At 47.1% G+C, this 20,649-nt stretch overlaps 2 protein-coding genes across 2 annotated transcripts; one reads left to right on the top strand and one right to left on the bottom strand.

Annotated features, from left to right (window-relative positions):
- Positions 1–2,344: 2,344 nt before the first annotated feature.
- On the bottom strand, positions 2,345–4,124 carry LOC144326284 (anaphase-promoting complex subunit CDC26-like). The gene is made up of 2 exons (XM_077922844.1): positions 3,859–4,124; positions 2,345–2,769 (listed from the first exon to the last, which is right to left on the bottom strand). The coding sequence occupies exons 1-2, from the start codon at positions 3,937–3,939 to the stop codon at positions 2,596–2,598; spliced, it is 255 nt and encodes an 84-aa protein (XP_077778970.1). The 5' UTR covers positions 3,940–4,124; the 3' UTR covers positions 2,345–2,595.
- Positions 4,125–5,427: 1,303 nt separating this feature from the next.
- LOC144326283 (U4/U6 small nuclear ribonucleoprotein Prp4) lies at positions 5,428–19,244 on the top strand. The gene is made up of 13 exons (XM_077922843.1): positions 5,428–5,872; positions 7,359–7,545; positions 7,648–7,735; positions 7,925–8,004; positions 8,232–8,325; positions 8,781–8,875; positions 9,340–9,398; positions 10,307–10,430; positions 13,039–13,128; positions 13,735–13,857; positions 15,045–15,152; positions 15,558–15,676; positions 16,097–19,244. Exons 1-13 carry the CDS (start codon positions 5,815–5,817, stop codon positions 16,288–16,290), a joined length of 1,419 nt encoding a protein of 472 aa, XP_077778969.1. The 5' UTR covers positions 5,428–5,814; the 3' UTR covers positions 16,291–19,244.
- Positions 19,245–20,649: the final 1,405 nt, after the last annotated feature.

Below are 20,649 nucleotides of genomic sequence, written 5' to 3'. Positions count from 1 at the left end.
CATTTCCCAGGCTGGTAACTCAGAAGCATTTTTAACTGGCGATGTCAGCAGTTCAGCCTGGGACATTCTGCATATCCAGTCTCTGCTCTTTCACTAATAATCTAGGGCCTCTCAGTTGTAAATAAACCCACTCTACAACCACCTCAAAGAAAAAAAGAAAAAATGCTCAATTTCACTTCTGTTGCTGCACCCGTCAGCAAGGCTCAAGGTCTCTTTCACAAGTAAAAATGTCCATCTACCGTATTTTTCCCTCTATAACACGCAGATTTTTTCTCCTAAAAAGGAAGGGGAAATGTCTGTGCGTGTTATAGAGCGAATGTGTGGTCCCTGGAGCCAAAAAATCAGGCAAAAGTCAAATCGTGAGTCACGGAGAAGGGAAACCTGAAAAGAGGAAGTGGCTGCTTTCCTGCATTCTGCCTCAGGGTCTTACTGCCCATCCTCCTCTGTTTCGTTGCTGTGATTGCTGAAACGGAACAAAGAGCAAGGAAAGCCCCTCCCCTCCAGGAAAGCAGAGTGTCGTTCTTTCTAATTCCTCTCTGTGCTCCGGTGCTGCTGGGGGAGAGGGAGAGAGAGTGGGGGAGGGAGAGGGGGGGAGGGAGAGGGAGAGAGGGGGGGAGGGAGGGAGAGAGAGAGAGAGATGGCTGGCTTGGGGGGGGAACTTTTGCCTTTCTTTCCTCCCACCCGTTAAATCCCTCTCCTGCATTCTTAGCCAGCTGCTTCTCTGCACACCCCTCTCATGTCCCTTCTTTGTTTTTCCTTCGCTCCCCACTTAAAATGTGGTTACAAAGCATAGATCAACATGGATCCTCAGGATCTTTGCATTGGGTCACCCCAAATTCACCATCAGATCACATAGCATGTCCATGGCTACAGCCTGCCCCCCCAAAATCGCGCACCCATTGTTGCCTGGGGCTGCAATGGTGCAAAACGTGGTTAAAAAGCATGGATCCACATGGATCCTCAGGATCTTTGCATTGGGTCACCCCAAATTCACCATCAGATCACATAGCATGTCCATGGCTACAGCCTGCACCCAAAAAATCACGCACCCACTGTTGCCTGGGGCTGCAATGGTGCAAAAACGTGGTTAAAAAGCATGGATCCACATGGATCCTCAGGATCTTTGCATTGGGTCACCCCAAATTCACCATCAGATCACATAGCATGTCCATGGCTACAGCCTGCACCCAAAAAATCACGCACCCACTGTTGCCTGGGGCTGCAATGGTGCAAAAACGTGGTTAAAAAGCATGGATCCACATGGATCCTCAGGATCTTTGCATTGGGTCACCCCAAATTCACCATCAGATCACATAGCATGTCCATGGCTACAGCCTGCACCAAAAAAAGCACGCACCCACTGTTGCCTGGGGCTGCATGAGGAGATTTCACCCCTCCCATACCCAAGAATCTCCTGATGATCTCCTGATGGTCTCTGCTGACTCTCCAGAGAGGAGGAGGCGTGTCCTGCTATCTACTTATTCTGCCTAGCACCACATCTATGTGTGTGAGAGAGAGTCAGTCAGTCAGTCAGTGTATCGGAGAGAGAGTGTTAGAGATCGTGTCTAGAGATAAGATTGCTGCTAAGAGCAGCTGCAGACTCTCAGTGTAGCATTGATTTATGCTTAGAATATTCAGCTCTGTATATAGTTTTGTATCATAGTTGTAGTTACAGAATAAAAGGAAGATATTCTACAGAGCTGCTCTCCGAGTGGTTTATACTCTGCAAGACTCTGCAAAACTCTGCTGCGCAACGACTGTATTATTGAGACAGTGAATCCGGTGCTCTCAGCTCTAAGCTGTGAGTCCACAGCACTGTGACCTGTTCCTGTGAGAAAGGAGGTCTCTGGCAGTGCTACCCAGCTCGCCTAGCCCAGTCGGGGTTGAGGTGCATGAGTCCAGTTGGTGCACTGGCTCAAGGGCGATGCTGACACTGCAATGGTGCAAAAATGTAGTTACAAAGCATGGATCCACAGGGATTCTCAGGATCTTTGCATTGGGTCACCCCAAATTCACCATCAGATCACATAGCATGTCCATGGCTACAGCCTGCACCCAAAAAATCACGCACCCACTGTTGCCTGGGGCTGCAATGGTGCAAAACCGTGGTTACAAAGCATGGATCCACAGGAATTCTCAGGATTTTTGCATTGGGTCACCCCAAATTCACCATCAGATCACATGTCTGTGGCCACAGCATGAAGCACAAAAATGATACATCCACTGTTTCATTCAGAATGTTTTTTCCCTTGTTTTCCTCCTCTAAAAACGATGTGCGTGTTATGGTCAGGTGCGTGTTATAGAGCGAAAAATACGGTATGTTTATACAGTGAAGCATGCAAAGTTAAAAACAAATATTTTATTAAGCACGGCAGCCTAGCAAGGTTGCACAAAAGAAACCATCAAGTAAGGAAGATCCCATCTTTGTAGAGAAAGCAAGACTTGCTCTGCTTGGAGGAGGAACTCCATTTAAAACCTAGAAGCTCAGTCTCTTCTGCTATTTCTAAACAGAGTTTGTTGGGCTCTTGAAACAAATTCCTGCTTTCTTCCAAAGCTCACAGGTATCAGGCACTGCCACTGTCCACCCTTTGGGCTCTAGAACTCAAAGTTCCCAAAATGAGATGAACGGTTGTTTGGTTTGGGCTGGGGTTTGTAGCCAATCCGGTCATGTATCATCTGCTCCCGGCTCTTATGATCAGTGCTGAGTCCCAGCGCACACTCAGCATCGCTGGCTCCCACCATGTCCACCTCCTCGCGCTTCCTACGACTCTGTGGAAACAAATGGGAAGCATAATTAAAGAAAACTTCTCCAGGACAATCACATATGTGCCTCCTCCGCCCATGACATGTTTTCTTTTTCAAATATAGCTGTAATGAATCTGATTCTTTGCTTTCAGATTTAAGACATTGCAAGCTGTCAAAAGGTTCTGCCACAGAAAGGGGCCAAACACCTTTACTCGTGAGTGCAGGGGGCTAACATGGAGGCAACCTCAAGCATAATTTGGCATTTAGATCTGCTACTGTGTACGCACAAACACACCTTCTTGCACAGGAATACAAGTAGCCATTTTATACCTAATTGGACCATTCTTTCATCTTGTTCAGTATTGTCTACTCTAACTAACAACAATATTGCAGGATTTCAAGCAGGGAGTCTCCCAGCCCTACCTGGGAGACTGAACTTGGGAGCTTCTGCATGCAAAGGAAATGCTTTACAGCTGAGCTTATGGTCATCGAACAAAACACAGGAAGCTGCCTTTTACAGAGCCAGACCATTGGATCCACTTAGCTCAGTATTGTCCACCCTGTTTGGCAGCACTTCTCCACGGTTTCAGGCAGGAAGCCTCTTCCAGACTTACTTGGGGATACTCACAATTGAACCTGGGACCTTCTCAATGCAAAGAAAACCCTTTGACACTGAGCTGCGACCTTTCCCCAGCCAACAACCTTTTATTAAAACAAGCAAATGGCAGCCCTGAGGAGCCAGTGTTCTTTCTCCGTACTGTGCATAATTTTATAAGCTTGTTTGTGCATGTTCCACCCAAGTAAGAACAGTGTGTGTGTGGGGGGGGGGGGGACTGCGCCCAACTCCAGCGGGTGGCTCTACCTCACCGCCTGTTTACTATACTCGGTACCCTCCTGAGTGGGAGAGAGAAGACCGGGCCGGGCAGCTCAATAACAAACAGGATGGCTACTCCCCTTGTGAGGAGAAACAGGTTTTTAAAAAAGAAAAGAGAAAGCAAGGCCAAGAGAATCTCTAAGCATGTGCAGAGTGCGCAAACAACAACAACAACAACACCGAAGAAAGGTGGGCAAGGAGTGCCTTGCCGTCCCGCAACCAACCACCCACTCACCCACCTCGAGTTCCTTGCGGGCGCCGTCGAACTCCTCGATGTCGTCCAGCTTCAATTCAAGCCGCGTCGGTTTCCGCCGCAGCATCTTGCAAGCAGACCTTTCCCCACACCGCGGCTCTCTCGCGCGTGCGCAGCAGCTCCCCGCTCTTTTCTTCACCTGCACCTCTCGTTCAGACGCCGACGCCAGAGGCTCGATCCCACCACGCCCCACGTCGCCAGCCAGCAACCTAGAAGGTCTCGTTCCGCATAACCATGGAGCTCCAGGGAAGCTAGAGCGGCCCACTCTCCGGGATGGAATGGAAAGGCATCATTGGCTGTGGCGCTCTGCAAGGGCGGGGGAAGCCGCTGTGCCGGAAGTGTTTGTGGGGAGCCCGTTGCGTGTGATTCCCCCACTACAGAGCCCCGGTCTAAGAGCAGGGGTCGGGAAAGCGCCATGGCTGCGTCGCGGATAGCCGCGGTGAATAAGGCAGGGGGTTTGAAACTGGGATAGAATGTGGTTTCTTAGTTTAAAAAACGTGTATCTTTTCATAGAAATGATAAAATGAAAAATCTGTTTGAAAGACACCAGTGTCTACTTATTTACTGCAGTGACTAACGTAACCTCACGTCGGTAGTAAAAGTTTTTAGAGCGTAACGGATCGTATCCAACTAAAGCTCAATTCAAGGTTGGACTCATTTGAATTAATGAATATGACTCGCTTGCGGCTGTTAATTTCAGTGGCTCTCCTCTTTCAGTTGAGCTGAGTTGGGTGCAACTCAACGCTTCAGCTTCTGCCACAAAAGGCAAAATGTTACGCTTTAAGAGTTCTAATATTTCTGCTGCATTAAAACAACAAGGCATTCTTTGCCACCTTAAAGACTAACAAACGTTGTTGTTTCAAAACCACCTATTAGAGTGGACTTGTAGGCCATGGAAGTTTATGCCAGAATAAATATATATATATATATGTTAGGATTGTATCCAGTGATATCTCTACACAGAGCAGACCCACTGAAATGAATAAATATAACCAATTCAAGCCCATTAGTTTTATTGGGCCTACTCAGAGCAAGACATGGATTTCCTTTGCTTTTAAAGTACAGTGGTACCTTGGGTTAAGAACTTAATTCATTCTGGAGGTCCGTTCTTAACCTGAAACTGTTCTTAACCTGAGGTACCACTTTAGCTAATGGGGCCTCCTGCTGCCGCCGTGTGATTTCTGTTCTCACCCTGAAGCAAAGTTCTTAACCTGAGGTACTAGTTCTGGGTTAGCGGAGTCTGTAACCTGAAGCGTCTGTAACCTGAGGTACCACTGTACCATGATACTCATGGACTAACATGACTGTTCCTGTGGAATATTTTATGTTAGTCACTGTAATAAATATATTACCAAACAGTATAATCCTTAACAATGTCAACTCACAAGAAAGTCCTATTGAGTTCAGTAGTGCTGACTCCCACAGAGGTGGGCTTAGGGTTTTAGCCTTAATGATTAACAGTATGCTGGGATTCAAAACAAAATTGTCTCATGTACTGTTTGATGGGGTGGGGGCTGTCAGATGTGGGCAGATGTCATGAGTCAGGAGTATAGGGGGAGGGGAGCTGGTTACTGCCTTTTGGCTCCATTCCTCTCCAGCCTCCTCTTCTGCCTCAGTCTGGACTGCTCTCTGCCCCATGTCTCTTCCTGCTCACTAAAGCCTGTTGCCTCTTCTCCCTCTGACCATGCATCGCTGCCCCCCGGCTCTGAGCCTTCTTCCCCAGTTCTCTGCATCAAGCCAGCCCATGACAGCAGGTGGGGGGAAATCCAAATTTGCTCTCTTCCTTCTCCATGTAGGCTACTGCTGAGTTTCCTTCTTGCAGGGTTCAAAAACAAAGGCTTCAGATGAAGGGGATGCTCCTCCAGCCAAGAAAGCCCCGATTTTCTATGGGAGCTTGGAGGAGAAAGAGCAAGAGCGTCTCCTCAAAGGGGAGTCTGGGTTGATGGGCAAGGATGCAGTCAAAGCAGCTATTGAGGCTGGCAACATCAATATCACCAGTGGTAAGAGATAGTAGTGAGCTGACTGGGAGATGGAAGGAAAAGGATGGAGGGAAGAACTGCTTAGTGGGGCTGATAATTTGTTTAGAATGCTTGTAAGCAGGCCATTTTCAGCAAATGCTCTCAGAGAAGCTCATAGTTCAATACTAAAATTACAATTAAATCAGGAAGTCCTTTAAAACAAATCACACTAAAGCATTACACAGCATAATGAGATTAAACGAGATGCTGACATAAAACCACATGCAAGCAAATAAGGCATTCACTTGGTGCTGACAGAATGCCACAACTAAGAAGCCTGTGTCATTGTCCACCATACTTCCAAGGGTGGTAGGACCTAGAATATATCTTAAAGTTTGGGTGGGTTCGTGTGGGAACAGGTAATCTTTCAACTAGCCTGGCCACAACCCATTTGGGGCTTTGTAGGTCAAAATCTGCACTTTGGCTTGAGCTTGGCAATGAACTTTAATCCAGTGTATATCTTTAGGACAAGCAAAATAGGTTCCATATGACCAGTCCCATTTATTTGCTTTAACTGTAGTTTCCAAGCAATCTTCAAAGGCAGCCCCAAATACAGTGCGTTATAGTAATCAGTCCATGGATAAATGTGACCAGGCTATCTTTATCCCAGGGATGCTATCAGTTATACATACAGTGGTACCTCCAGTTACAAACCTAACCCGTTCCGGAGGTCCGTTCGTAACCGGAAACCGCTCGTAACATGAAGCGCGCTTCCGCTAATGGCACTTCCCGCTGCTGCCGCACCACCGGAGCGTGGTTTCTGCTCACATCCCGGGGCAAAGTTCACAACGAGGGGCATCTATTTTCGGGTTAGTGGAGCGCGTAACCCGAAGAATTCGTAAGGGGGACGGTTCGCAACATGAGGTACCACTGTAGTTCTTTACAGGAGAAAGCAAGCAAGAGACAAATCCCTGCCCTGAGGTCTTTATGATTTAAATCTAGATAGGGGTAGCAAGAAGCAAAACACTAGATGAGAAGGAGTGTCACAGGTGGCAGCAGATCAATGTGGGTATACTCTGCTTAGGTTTCGTTTCAGGGGAACAAATGGTTGTTGGCTAGCTCCTGCGCATCTGCAGATCCTATTTGTTCCCTCTGGATATAAAAATGTGTACTTCCAGTGGCCATAAGAGATTGTGCTCTCTTACCCCCCCCCCCCCCCAGCAATACATTAATTACATTGTGCCTTTGTATGAATTTTGATTTTAAGCCATTTGGGGAGCCAGTTTTGGCTGAAAAGAGGGATGTAGATCAAAGTCTTAAGCCACAGGCCTCACTGATAACATAAGCTTTGACCTGGACACTCAAGGAGCAGAGAGAGGTGACACAGCATATACCACATATTGTTGCTCTTTGAATGTGGCTTCATTGGAATGAAGCAAACTTTTGAAGTGAGGGTCAAGTGTTGAGGCTTTGTAGGGTCTTGTTGGGGTTGTATTTCCTATAACCTTTAGCTTTCTACTATGATCAGGTGAAGTTTTTGACTTGGAAGAGCACATCAGCGAGCGCCAGGCAGAGGTCCTGGCAGAGTTTGAGCGCCGGAAGCGTGCCAGGCAAATCAATGTTTCCACAGATGACTCTGAGGTCAAGGCCTGCTTACGAGCCCTCGGGGAGCCCAGCACACTTTTTGGAGAGGGCCCTGCAGAAAGGAGGGAGAGGTGAGAGAGGATGAAATTGACTTGCTCTCACTTCCTTTTCCAGTTCATTGATGTGACTCATATAAACAAAGGCAAGTTAGTCTTCACTTTATTTCTCAACAGGCTACGTAACATTCTGTCTGTGGTTGGCACAGACACATTGAAGAAGACCAAAAAAGATGATGAGAAGTCCAAGAAATCAAAAGAGGAGGTAATAAATTTTAAAGTGTGTTATGAGTGACAGCAGCTCTGGAGTTTCAAATGGGAGTCTTCACAAACCCTGGGAGCTCACACTTTCCCACTGAGCTCCGACCTTTCCCCTTAGCTATAAATGTGTGCCCACTATACTACCCAAGTCTCACAAGAGATACCCACCCCTTTAATGTTTCATTTCTCTTAGTATCAGCAAACCTGGTACCACGAAGGACCAAATACCTTGAAGACGGCCAGACTGTGGATCGCCAACTACTCCCTCCCTTGGTAAGGGGCTGGGATTGAGAAATGCTAACGCAAACATTGATGAGGCCTTGTATATCTATTGTCCCTAACTAGAGTGGTGGTGATGGTTGAGAAATGGGGGATTTCAAACCCACCTCAAAAGACAGATGGCACGTGGCAGAAGAATTGTCACCATTACAACTTGTAGGCCTCTGCAAGGGTTGAATATGGGCAAGACCTGGCTGCATTAATTTTTGTTCCCTTCACAGGGCAATGAATCGATTGGAGGAAGCCCGGCTGCTCAAGGAGGTCCCTGAGGCCACACGAACTTCCCAGAAACAGGAGCTGCACAAATCTCTAAGGGTAAGTGGGACCCGTCTCTGCTATGACTTAAAAGTTCTGGGCACTGGGCTGCTGCAGCCCAGAAGGCCCCCGAGATGCGGAGGTTCAAATGAGCTTGCAGAAGGCTTCTGTGCCTCTGCTCCTCCTCAGCATAATGCAATGGTAGATCAAATGCTTTGCATGTGGATGATCCCAGGTTGACTCCCTGGCATCTCCATCTCCAAAGACACCTGGACAAGGAAAGATCTCTGCTGGTTGCTTGGAATTCAGCTGCCAGTTCAGAGCACGTAACATTGCACTAAATGGGTCAAACAATTCAGCTCAGTAGAAAACACTACTGGGGGTGAGGTGGGGGAGCAGCCTGGGCAGGAAACGTCATCTCTTTTCTTTACCATCTCAGCACCATCTCATTTTAGTGAGCCCTTCAGTTCCTCTGGTGGCAAAATATTATCTTTTGTTTTTTGTTTTTCTTTCAGTCTTTGAATAATTTCTGCAGCCAAATTGGAGACGACCGCCCTATCTCCTATTGCAACTTCAGCCCCAACTCCAAGCTCCTGGCTACAGCTTGCTGGTAAACTTTGTTCTGCTTTTCATTATGTCCCTCCCAATCCTGCTAAGTTCTCCTATAGTGCACAGGAGAGGCTGCCTGAGCTGTTGGGGGCAGTCATAGAATCATAAAATTGTAGAGCTGGAAAGGATCCCGAAAGTCATCTTGTCCAACGCCCTGCAATTAGCAAGCCCTGGAAGGCTATTGTGGGAGTAGTTTTTAGAATGTGATAGTTCTGTGGGTGCATTTTATCATTTTGTTGAAGGTTGTTTTTAGACTTGCTATCTTCTGTTTTGTTTTTAGACTTGTTATCTTGCAACTGAATTTTGCTTGGTTTTTATATGTGTTTGGGTTTTTTTACTCTCTTAGCTTCCTTGATTGCTTTTGTTTGATTGGTTTTGTTTGTAAAACAGAAAGACAAGGGATAGAAAACATTTTAAGATAAAATAAAATGCCAGTCAGTTTTCCTTCTGCCTTTTCTCTCCCAGGAGTGGCCTCTGTAAACTGTGGTCAGTGCCGGATTGTAATCTCATCCACACTTTGCGAGGTATAGTATCTGACTCCCACCGCACCCATTGCCAAAGCAGCCTGCTTTTCTCTTATCTTCCCTCAAATGACTGGAGCAATTACAGTATATGGCTGATTAGGAGCATAAGGCTACATGGGTGGGACGCTATGAATTTTGAGAGTGGTGCTGTGCAAACTTCTTCCTTTATTTGTTTGTCCACCTTGGGCTTGGGTGAGATGGCATTCCTTTCTGGAAGACAGCCTGGACTCTAATAATCTGTGTTGGGAGTCATATCCTATAGGTCCACTGCTTAGCTGCTGACTAATTCAGAGCATGGGAACGTCAGGCCCGTGGGCCACATGTGGCCCTCACAGCCTCTCTGGCCCTTGGGGCTCTCTTCAAACTGCACCAACCCTGCTTGGCACCCTCCTTTAGTGTTTTTACTTGGGTGGAGTGTGTCCTTGAATTCTGATCAGGCCTGGAAGGAGACTAGAAATGGGAGTGTGAAGGCAGGTAGCCTACTATACAAAGGGAAAAGCTGCATTTGTTGCTCCACCTTCTTTTGCTTTTGGCCCCTCCCACTATTGGCATGCAGCCATCCTCCATTCAGGCCAGCCAGAGTCATTTTCAGAATTCAAGGATGCAAGGCTGGCAGAAGACACTCAAGAAGGGCGTGAAGCAGGGACAGTGAAGTGTGTGGCCTGAGGGGAAAGAGTGAATTAGTGTGGGGAGAGTGCCAAGGACCAAAGTGGAAGGCCTTGAGAGCCACATTTGGCTTACAGGGCCAAGGTTCCCCACCCCGGCTTTAGCACAAAAACTAAATTTGGAGTGATTCCCAGTCAAAGAGTCTCTTCGGAGCAATAGGAAGAGGCCCAGACTCAGACAGAGGAAGCAAGCTTAAAATTGGCTGGCTCTCAAACTGTCTGTCTGTCTCGTCTGTTCCTAAGGGCACAACACCAACGTTGGAGCCATTGTCTTTCACCCCAAGGCAACCATCTCCCTGGACAAGAAGGACGTCAACCTGGCTTCATGCGCAGCAGATGGCTCTGTCAAACTCTGGAGTCTTGAAAGGTATGCCTGGGCCCAGGAAAGTCAGTTGCCTTCCCTTCCTTATTTTATTGGCTGCTGCGGGTGGTAGAGAAAAATATTAAAGAATGGCTTCCTGTTTAATCTCCTTCTGCAACAAACAAAAAGCTAACACAAGTGATTGAGGCAGGGGCATGACCACACCATACTTTTAAAGCACATGGCTCCCCCCAAAGAATCCTGGGAGCTGTAGTTTGTTAAAAGTGCTGGGAATTATAGTCCTGTGAGGGTGAACTATAGTTCCCAGAGTTATTTTGCTGTGGGTGCTTTTGGGGGCCTGATCCAGCAGTGCTCATCTCTCCTTATAATGAGGCTTCTTTTCTGTGTTACTGTTTCTAAACCTTTATAGAGACACGAGTTTGCTTGGCTTATTGGTTGTGCCCCCCGGCCCAAACTGTGAGGTGGGGGGTTCCCACTTCTCCCCCATGTCATACTTGTCTTACTTTTTACACCTCTTGTCTTGCTATGTCCCCAGATAGGCTGCATTTGTTCCAACAGTCAAGGCACTGTGACTCTTGTGGAAGGCAGTTGATTCTGTCAGTGCGGTATCCAAGGAAACAGAGAGAGAGCAGATTCTTTAATTGGGCCTCAGGGAAGAGGTTTATTTCTGTCAGATACTGTTGCTGTGGGCCGAAGCATCAGTGGTGGTAAATTCGCACTCCTTCTCTCAGTCTTGGGTGCCTGTGAGGTCATAGAATTGTCAAGTTGGAAGGGACCACAAGGGTCATTGAATCCAACCCCCTGCAATGCAGGAATCTTTTGCTCAAACTCATATTTAGTGATAGATTTTTTCCCACCTGTTGAACTCGAGACCCTCTTTTGCAACAGTAAGGGACCTGTGGCCCATGGGCCTGACTGGGCCTGGCAGGGAACCTGATATGGCCCATGGGGCCATTTTTGCCAAGCCACACCTGCCCTACCCCTGACATCTTGTATAACATGGGGCAGGTAAAGACACGGCCACAAAAGGAACAAGTAGAAGAGCATTAAACCATGTTGTTCTGGGGCCATTCTGTGGCTTGTTATATTGATGTCAAATTCAAACCCCACTGGGCTAGGCTTCCTTCTGGAGTTCCCTGAGTTCTTTCACCTTTTGTTTAAGAAATTCAGGGTTGCGTGTACAGGACTGGATCATTCCAGCAACAAGGGGGCTCAATCAAACTGAAGAGAGCAGCTACAGTAAGTGGAACTGGTCTAGTAACTCTTATACTTGAGGAAGTATTAGGACTTCCTCCTGCCAATGAGGTTACTGGTTCACTATCCAGTCGCTTCCTTTTGGAACACAGGGTTGTAGATGCTACAATATGAATGCAATGCTGCTGCAAAGTGCTAGCTTGAAAACAAAACATGATGGGAATGTTGGGACTGTCCGTGGGAAACAGAGGGACAGTCAATTCACAGTGCGAAGCACCGGAATTAGCTCAGAGTGTAATATGAGCTCTTCCTTTTGTTCCTGTACAGGAAGTGCAGGAAGTGTTTCTCTCTAGACTGCTGGAGTTTGAAGAGAGCAGTCATGTTTTTTGTAACACTGCAAAGACAGAAATAAAGGCATGTAAATACGTTTTCTGTCTATCTCTTTCCCCTGCCAGGGGGGGCAGGAAAGAGGGGTGTGTTCTTCTCACGCTGAGAAGGATCGCCTATCGCGACCTCTGCCTGGATCCTGCCGGGAAAGCAGACAGGGAGGTCAACAGGAGATGAAGCGGGGTGCCCGGGAGAGTTGCCAGTTTCTCCTGATATGGGTTTGATTTCCGACAGTAAACCCATTGAAATGCATGGACATGCATTAATTTCACTGGGTCTACTCTGAAATGAACTGAATTGAATACAACCCCATAGGAAGCTGCTTTATAGCAAGCCAGACTAATTGCCTCTCAAGGCCACTGTTGTCTGCTCTAACAGGCAGTGGCTCTCCACAGTTTCAGGTGAGAGGATTTCCCAGCCGTACTTGGAGACACCAGGGATTGAATCTGGGATTCTTTTGCCTGCAGAGTGTGTCTACCACTGAGCCACAACTGCTCTGCTTGGGCAGGCAGGGTTTTCCCTTCTGTTCCGAACGCCCTTGGATTACTTTAATATTTGTACTTTGCAGCCCTGGGAACAATGGTGAGTAGCCTACATGAAGCATCCCAAGCTGCCTGTGTATTTTTGCAGCCAGTCAGAGACAGCATTGTTTGTTTCCTTGTGAACTAGTTTTGCAAAGACCCATCACAACATATTTTAGGCTTGAAAGGCAGCAAGCAGTGTACAAATCTTATACAGTAGTGTACTATGACTAAGCTGTTAATAAAGTCATTGGATAAAGCCAAGCTAGTCTGTGAATCTTTCAATAACAACTGAAACATTTTTCTCTTCTGGGCACCCTTCAGGGGGGTCACTTACCAGTGGTGGGTGGAGTAACTACTGTAAATTTTACCTTCACACAGCAGATTAGTTTCTGTACACACACACCCCTCTGTCCTCCAGCCAGCCAGCTGGATCCACCCATCACACCTTCCTTTCTCCTATTCTGTATTGCTGCCTCTTTATTTTAGTCTCTCTTATGGGACAGTCAGCATCATCAAGAATTTGCCGTGAGATGTTGTGTTTCTTTCAGTGATGAACCAGTGGCTGACATCGAGGGAGACACAGCGAGAGTAGCCCGGGTGGCATGGCATCCCTCTGGCAGGTTTCTGGGCACCACCTGGTAAGTCAGAGGAGGGGGTGCAGCCCAAAGGGCCACACATGGCACCTGGTCTAATTTCTTGTGGGTAGCAAGGAGGTGAATAAATAGGGAAATGATGTGATGGAGAAAGAGGAAGAGCAGAGAGCAGCAGAAAGAAAAGGAAGAAAAGAGAGTTCCTTCCATTGTTAGTAGTCTCACCACCACTGGCAATGCCACCACCATGGGTTACCTTCGAAATAATTCTGCCCTCGATAGAAAAACAGTTGTTGTCATCCCCTTGTGATATGTTACTTCTTTCCACTCAGCCCAGCACTCATTACACAAGACTGGAAAGTGAGAGGTCGGAATGCGAGGAAGCTGCAGTTGAAGATCCCAATACTGAGCAGAGAATTGAATTATGTGTCCTAAATGCTACACATATCCCTGTATCAGTTGGCTGATCGTCTAAGTTTGTGGGGGCCAGGGGCAGATTAGATTAATTCCATGGTCTTGGCTTGTAGTGGAGATCAGGATAGACAATCCAGCCACCTGCTTGAACTTCGGGGGGGGGGGGGGGACGGGGACCTGTTGGGGCCTTGTGAGATATTCACATGAGTCTTTGTCTCTTCTCCACCTCCCCCCCTGCAGCTATGACCACTCTTGGCGCCTGTGGGACCTGGAGGCTCAGGAGGAAATCTTGCACCAGGAGGGGCACAGCAAAGGAGTTTGTGACATCACCTTCCATGTTGACGGCTCCCTTTCTGCCACTGGGTAAATCTACATGCATGTGCAAGTCCTAACCCTCCCTGGGGGTGTCACTGAGCAAGTATCAGCCAGTCAGTAATGATGCTCATTCTTGCTAGTTCTAAAATGCCAGAAAAGAGAGAGAACTGGTTGGGATTCTACCTTCAGAAGATCCCAGTCAAGTCTTCACTCCTGGAGCTAAAAAGTCACAGGGTGGAAATTCTAATGAGGGAGGGGCCATAGCTTCGATAAGAGCGTCTGCTCTGCGTGGAGAAAGTCACAGCTTCAATCCCCAATGGTTATCTTCCTATCTATAATCCTGGAGAGCAGCTGCCAGTCAGTGTAGACACTACTGAATTAGATGGACCAATGTTCTGACTCATTTCTAGGAAACTTCCTTTGTTCCTAATAGCTTGACTCTATTCCTGAGTTTATACTACTCATTAAAATAAAAGTTTCAACTTTTTAGGGCAATATTAAGATTTGCCCCATCATTGTTCTTAATCTGCAAATTCTGATCTGGGCAGCTCTTGCTTTAGCTTGTTTGTAATTGAGTCGATCCTTCATTGTCATGTAACTATGCTTTGGAACTCCCTGCCTATTGACATTAAGCAAGCTATATAGTTGTAGGCACCTGCTGAGTCCTTTTTTTGGGGGGGGGGGGCTTGACAAGTCTACCCAGGTGCATAATTTAGTTACTTTGTTTTTAAAGTTCTACTTATTTTTATGCGTGTTTATAATGCCAATGGCTTTTATGTATATTTGCTTTTTAATTGTTCTGTAGATTTTAGCTATGTTTCACGTTCAGTTTTTGTACTCCTCTTAGATAACTTTTTGATTTAAGTGCATTATAAATATTCTAAATCTATGCAAACAAAGTGTGCTAATTAGACTTTGCTACATGTGATTTGCCAGGTAGGTCAGATCTGGGTCCTGCTTGCAAAACCTTGGATCTGCAGACAGGAGGTGGTAGTAACATGGGAGGCAATCGGAGCTGCATTGCAGAAAGGCTTTGCTCCAATTTAACAACTGTGGTTCACAGAAGCTCCTTTGGCTCCTGTTTAGTGATGTTAAGAGGCATCCAGCCTAGGTGACAACTAAAGAGGAAAGAAGATCCAAAGATGGCTTTAAGTGATGCCTCTTATTCAGAGTGGAAGCATGGGAAGGGGTTTGTGTGAGAAAGAGATTGTTTGACATTTTTCTCTTCCTTTCAGTGGCCTTGATGCATTTGGCCGCGTGTGGGATCTGCGCACAGGGCGTTGTATCATGTTTTTGGAGGGTCATCTCAAGGAGATCTATGGGATCAACTTTTCCCCTAACGGGTAAGAACCAATTTGCCATCCCCTCTTGGGGTGCAGGTCTTAATATTGACACACAGACAACTAACTTCTGCTCGGAGTAGATTAATTGAAATTAATGGAACTAATTTAGTCTGCATGCACACTATACATTCAAAGCACATTTACCACCCCAAATCATCCTGGGAACTTTAGTTTCCCCCTCACAGAGCTTATAATTCCCTATGCCCTTAGTAAACTACAGTTCCCAGGATTCTTTGGCAGAAGCCGTGTGCTTTAAATGTATGATGGGTACATAGCCTTCCCCCCTCCTCCAATATATTTTATTAAAGCTTTTTCATAATCATGTAGGATTATGAATAGGGCTGAAACTGGGAATAACCCCCTTGCACGCAAACCCGAATTCCTCCTCTTCCGTACTTCTCATAGGTACCACATTGCCACTGGAAGCGGCGACAACACCTGTAAAGTGTGGGATCTCCGCCAGAGAAAGTGCATCTACACCATCCCTGCCCATCAGAACCTGGTGACCGGAGTGAAGTTTGAACGTAAGTCTCTGTAGCTGCTAAGGCCTTTTCCCAGAAACTGAGGATATATAATGGGTTGAAAAGTACCTTGTCTGTGGTTTCCATGTGCAACATAGATTCCCAAGACTTGGATATATACCGCTCCCCACCCTCCCCAAATAACACTGGCTCTTGAGAATAGCCTGTATGCTCTGTCACTCACCCACCCTCTTCCTGCATCCCCCGTTCCCTGCTTATGGTCGGCTTTTGGGTAAGGTTTTGGGGAAACTGGTAGCACTCTGGAAGTTGTTAGACTCCCAACTCCCATCAGCCCCAGCATAGCTAATGGTCATGGACGATGGGAGTTGTAGTTCCTCACCCCTGCTGTAAGTGGTGAATCTCTATATTGCCTCCTTAGTCCTCCTCCCCACTTCCTGTTATTTTTCTCTTTCCGCCACCCAGCAAATCATGGCAACTTCCTGCTTACTGGATCTTACGACAACACAGTCAAGGTCTGGACGCACCCAGGCTCATCCCCGCTGAAAACCTTGGCAGGACACGAGGGCAAAGTCATGGGCTTGGACATCTCCCTGGACGGGCAGCTGATCGCCACATGCTCTTATGACAGGACTTTCAAGCTTTGGATGGCAGAGTAGGGGGAAGGAGCATTTCTGCCGGATTGGCCCTGCCCAGCTCCCGCAGCCAAGGAAGGCAGCCTGCTGTGACTCCCTGGGCCTCCGCCGCAGATCAGGGCATGGTTTGATGCGCTTCTGGGATACTGCCTCCTCCTAACACATGCACACACCCTCTGGTCAGGCCAAGCTGAGTTTGAGAACACCTTTCCTATTGCATTTTGCTTTAGTTGTGTACTCTCCCCTCCCTTCCCTGTGGAATGGGCTTGCATTGATCCAGCACTACCAACCTTTAGGAATACCCAGGGTGCTAACAGAGCTGGTAGGGTGGGTTGTTCTGGTTGTTATTTGGGAGTGGGGTCACAGCTTCTTCTCACTCGGACAGAGACTTTTCTTGAAAAACGACACCCTAACATTAAAGCAGAGTGGCTGCTTGAAAATGGTGAAGCCACATGCTCTTATGAAAGGACTTTCAAGCTTTGGATGGCAGAGTAGGGGGAAGGAGCATTTCTGCCGGATTGGCCCTGCCCAGCTCCCGCAGCCAAGGAAGGCAGCCTGCTGTGACTCCCTGGGCCTCCGCCGCAGATCAGGTTGCGTTTTTGACACATTATTTCTTGAGCCAAACAGCCTCTGGTGATGGGGTGCCTCCCCTGCCCCACCCCTCAGTGCTCAGCTTTCCTATTATCACTCCTGCATTCATAGAATCATAAAGTTGGTAGGGACCTTAAGGATCATTAGCCCAGGAATGGTGAAACCACAGGCCCCCTAAGCCAGATGTGGCCCTCCAGGCTTCCCTGCCTGGCCCTCAGGACTCTCCCCTGGCCACAACCCTCCACAAACCATGTTTCACATCCTCCCTGAGAGTTTTTGCCTGGCAGGAATGTGTTCTTTCACTCTGATAATACTTCTTGCTTGCCTAGATGAAGGATATGGAAGGGCGTGTGTGGATATGGAAACTGGCCTGCTGTACAGAGGTAACATTTACATTAGCTGCCCTTCTCATTTTTGCCTCACCCCACCTACCACCGGCATGTGGAGCTCAGAAGGTTGCCCAGAATAATTTATATGAAGCCATGGACAGATAATCTGGGGGTTGGGGCTGGGTGTTCATCAGTATGAGGATACCCAGCTCTACCTCTCATATAAATCAGAACCAGTGAAGGCGGTGAACGTCCTGTGTGGGTGTCTGGAGACAATTGGGCGATGGATGGCAGTCAATATATTGAGGTGGAATCCCGACAAGACAGAAGTATTGGGGGACGGAGGAGGGCCGGTGTGGGAAATTCCCTGGTCCTGAATGGGGTAACTGTGCCTCTGAAGGACCAGGTGCACAATCTGAGGGTCATTTTAGATGCACAGCTGTCCATGGAGATGCAGGTCAATTTTGTATCCAGAGCAGTTGTCTACTAGTTCCATTTGGTACACCAGCTGCAACCCTACCTTCCTGTGCACTGTCTTGCCAGAGTGGTACATGTTCTGGTTATCTCCCACTTGGACTACTGCAACATGCTGTTCATGGAGCTAACTTTGAAGGTGACTTGGAAACCACAACTAATCCAGAATGTGGCAGCTACACTGGTGACTGGGAGCGGCCACTGCGACCATATAACACGGGTTCCGGAGGATCTGCACTGGCTCCCAGTACGTTTCTGAGCACAATTCATTTTTTTTTTTAAATCATATTTATTGAAATTTCCAAAATACAGAAAGTAAAAGTAAAACAAAAATAGAATACATTTGAAACCTTACTTTCATTACCCACTTTCTGGGACTCCCCCCTCCCTACCATAGTCCCCTTTCATAACGTTGGTTCTACAAGCTCTCACTCCCAATTTAAAATTTAATTTGTTTAACCCAATATTCAAATTTAAATTTATACAGTCATCATCATTACCTTAAATAAAAATCAAAGATTCTCTCCCCAAGGTCCACCCCATTTTCCTTCCACGAGTTCCCTTTTTTTTAATAAAGACGCCCCAACAAAGTATAAAAACTATATAAAGATATAAAAGATAACAAGTATATAAAAAGAAAAATTCAGCAAATAGTTACACAGCCTTTGGATTCTAAATCTCCCCCCCCCCCTTCCCCGGTTTAAATTCTTCATGTCCATCAGTCTATCTGTTGTCTGCCTGGAAATCTTAGATCCATAATCAGATTTTCCCCCAGTTCCTTGCCAGTTTTTTTAAAAGTTATTTTTATGGTATTTAACTTCAAATCTCCAATCTAAAAACGGCCCCTAAGGGCCTTTAGTTTCCTTGGTCTTTAAGGCTCCCCCCATTGTTCTTTCCATGTTGTAGTCCAGTTTCTTGTCTTGTTCCGCTGCTAAAACGTTCTAATTCAGAAATTTAGTAGCTCTACAGGGGTTGTTGTTATTCAGGAACAAAAACTTACGTTCAGTCCCTTCCTTTCTTCAATAGAAAATTCTATTGTCTCATTTAGTGTAAACACCCCTGTAGACAAAATACTATTTCAGTTTTGCAGCTTTCCCAGGAGATAACAAGTCCTGTACAATTCCAAGAGTATTTTTCCACTTACGACCATCTTTGTAATGTCCCGAAACCCCTCTAGGGGGATTGTAGTAACTTTGTTTCCTCTGATCCAAAAGTCCGATTGTTGTTCCATATTTTCGACATTTTGTATCCAAATCGTAACAAATTGTAACGAAATTAACTAGCAAAGTCCTCATAGCAGAGTCCTCTTTAAATTTTCCGACTTTGACAGCTACTTTGACAGCTGTCAAAGTCTCCGTCTCTTTTCACCAGGCTCTCTCACAAATCGCCCCGGTTCCCAGGGGGGGTTACGTTTTCCTTCTCCCTCCACTCTTCTCCTCCAGCACAGTTTTTGTAATTTTCCATCGTGGAATTCTTAATTTTTGTCAGAAATACGCTTCTTTCTAGACCTTGGTTACCCAGTCCTTGTTTTAAAATGTTTACAGTAGGGAGGGGGACTGACTTCCTTTTTGGATCCCCCCCCCCCCCCCCGCTCATGCCAAATCCGAAAAAAGATTCCTTTTTTTCTCCTTTTAAACCCGGTTTCCAAATTACTCACGGGTTGTTGTTAAAAGTCCGAATTTTCAATGGAAGAAGTCAGCGCTCTCCGCCGGATGGCATGTGGCCTCGCTCGGCAGGGAAAGCAGAGGACTCAAAGCACCACGCCACTCCCCGGCACCCGATCCGTAGCCTTTAAAAAGGCTCCTTCACGAGTCGGGAGGGCGCTAACGGTACCAGCCGAGTCACCCATGTCCATGGGCTCCGTGCCCGTGGTTTTTAAGGGTCCCCGCGTCGCCGGCGTGGTAGGACCCAGCCCCTGCCGAGCAGGCTCCCTCCGGAGCTTGGAGGGAGTCCGCCATTCGGCGATGGCGCCAACCCGGAAGTCCCTGAGCACAATTCAAAGTGTTGGTGTTGACCTGTAAAGCCCTAAATGGCCTCAACCCAGTACACTTGAAGGAGCATCTCCACCCCCGTCGTTTAGCCTGGACACAGGATCCGGCTCTGAGAACCTTCTCTGCAAGAAGTGAGGTTACAGGGAACCAGGCAGAGGGCCTTCTCGGTAATGGCACCCGCCCTGGGAACGCCCTCCTGTCATATGTCAAAACATTTGAAGGCAGTCCTGTATAGGGAAGCTTTTTAATGTTTGATGTTTGATTATGCTTTTATATTTCTCGGGAGCAACCCAGAGGGGCTAAGGCAACTCATTCAGATGAGTGGGGTACAAATATAATAATAACAACTACAGTTGTTGTTGTTGTTGTTGAAGCTTAAACAAGAGGGCAAGGCTTATTTTCATTTTCTTTAACTCAGAAGTAAATAACCCAGTTTATTTTTCCATGGGACTAGCAGCAGTTTCGAAGAGAGCCCCAGCTGAGGGCAGCAGCAGTTCAAATGGCAGGGCCGGGCAGCAACTGGGGGGGGGGGTCCTGGGGAGGCAAGGCCGAAAGGGCTTCCTGCTCTTATGAGGACCCTGGTATGGCTCGGGTGTCAGGGTCTTGTGGGCAGGCAGAGATAGCCCAAAGAAAGAGGAAGGAAGGAAGGAAGGGGAAAGGGACTCCCAGCAAGAAGCTTGGAGCTGGCTCGGACTGCATCTCCCTCAACCACCTACCAGCATGGTGCCTGCACTTAAAACAAGAAGCTCACGAGGAAAGTTCCCAGGTAGGCTGCATTCTTCAGACCTGCTCTTGTGATTCGCTGCAGAAGGCAGAGGAGAGTTGAGGCGGCAAAGCAACAGGGGCAACAGGAATGAGGAGAGGAGCAATGACCAAACTCATGGTTTTTCCCACATGGTGATTTTTGCATAGCACATGCACGCATTGTGATTCATGATATATCACCACATCAAATACTATGAAACCATTACCACGAGGTGGACTTCAGACTAGTTTTG

Source organism: Podarcis muralis, chromosome W (assembly GCF_964188315.1).
Source record: "Podarcis muralis chromosome W, rPodMur119.hap1.1, whole genome shotgun sequence".
In the NCBI taxonomy this organism is placed as follows: Eukaryota; Metazoa; Chordata; class Lepidosauria; order Squamata; family Lacertidae; genus Podarcis; species Podarcis muralis.
The sequence above is the reverse complement of the archived record's forward strand: the minus strand, read 5'-3'. Positions and strand labels throughout refer to the sequence as shown.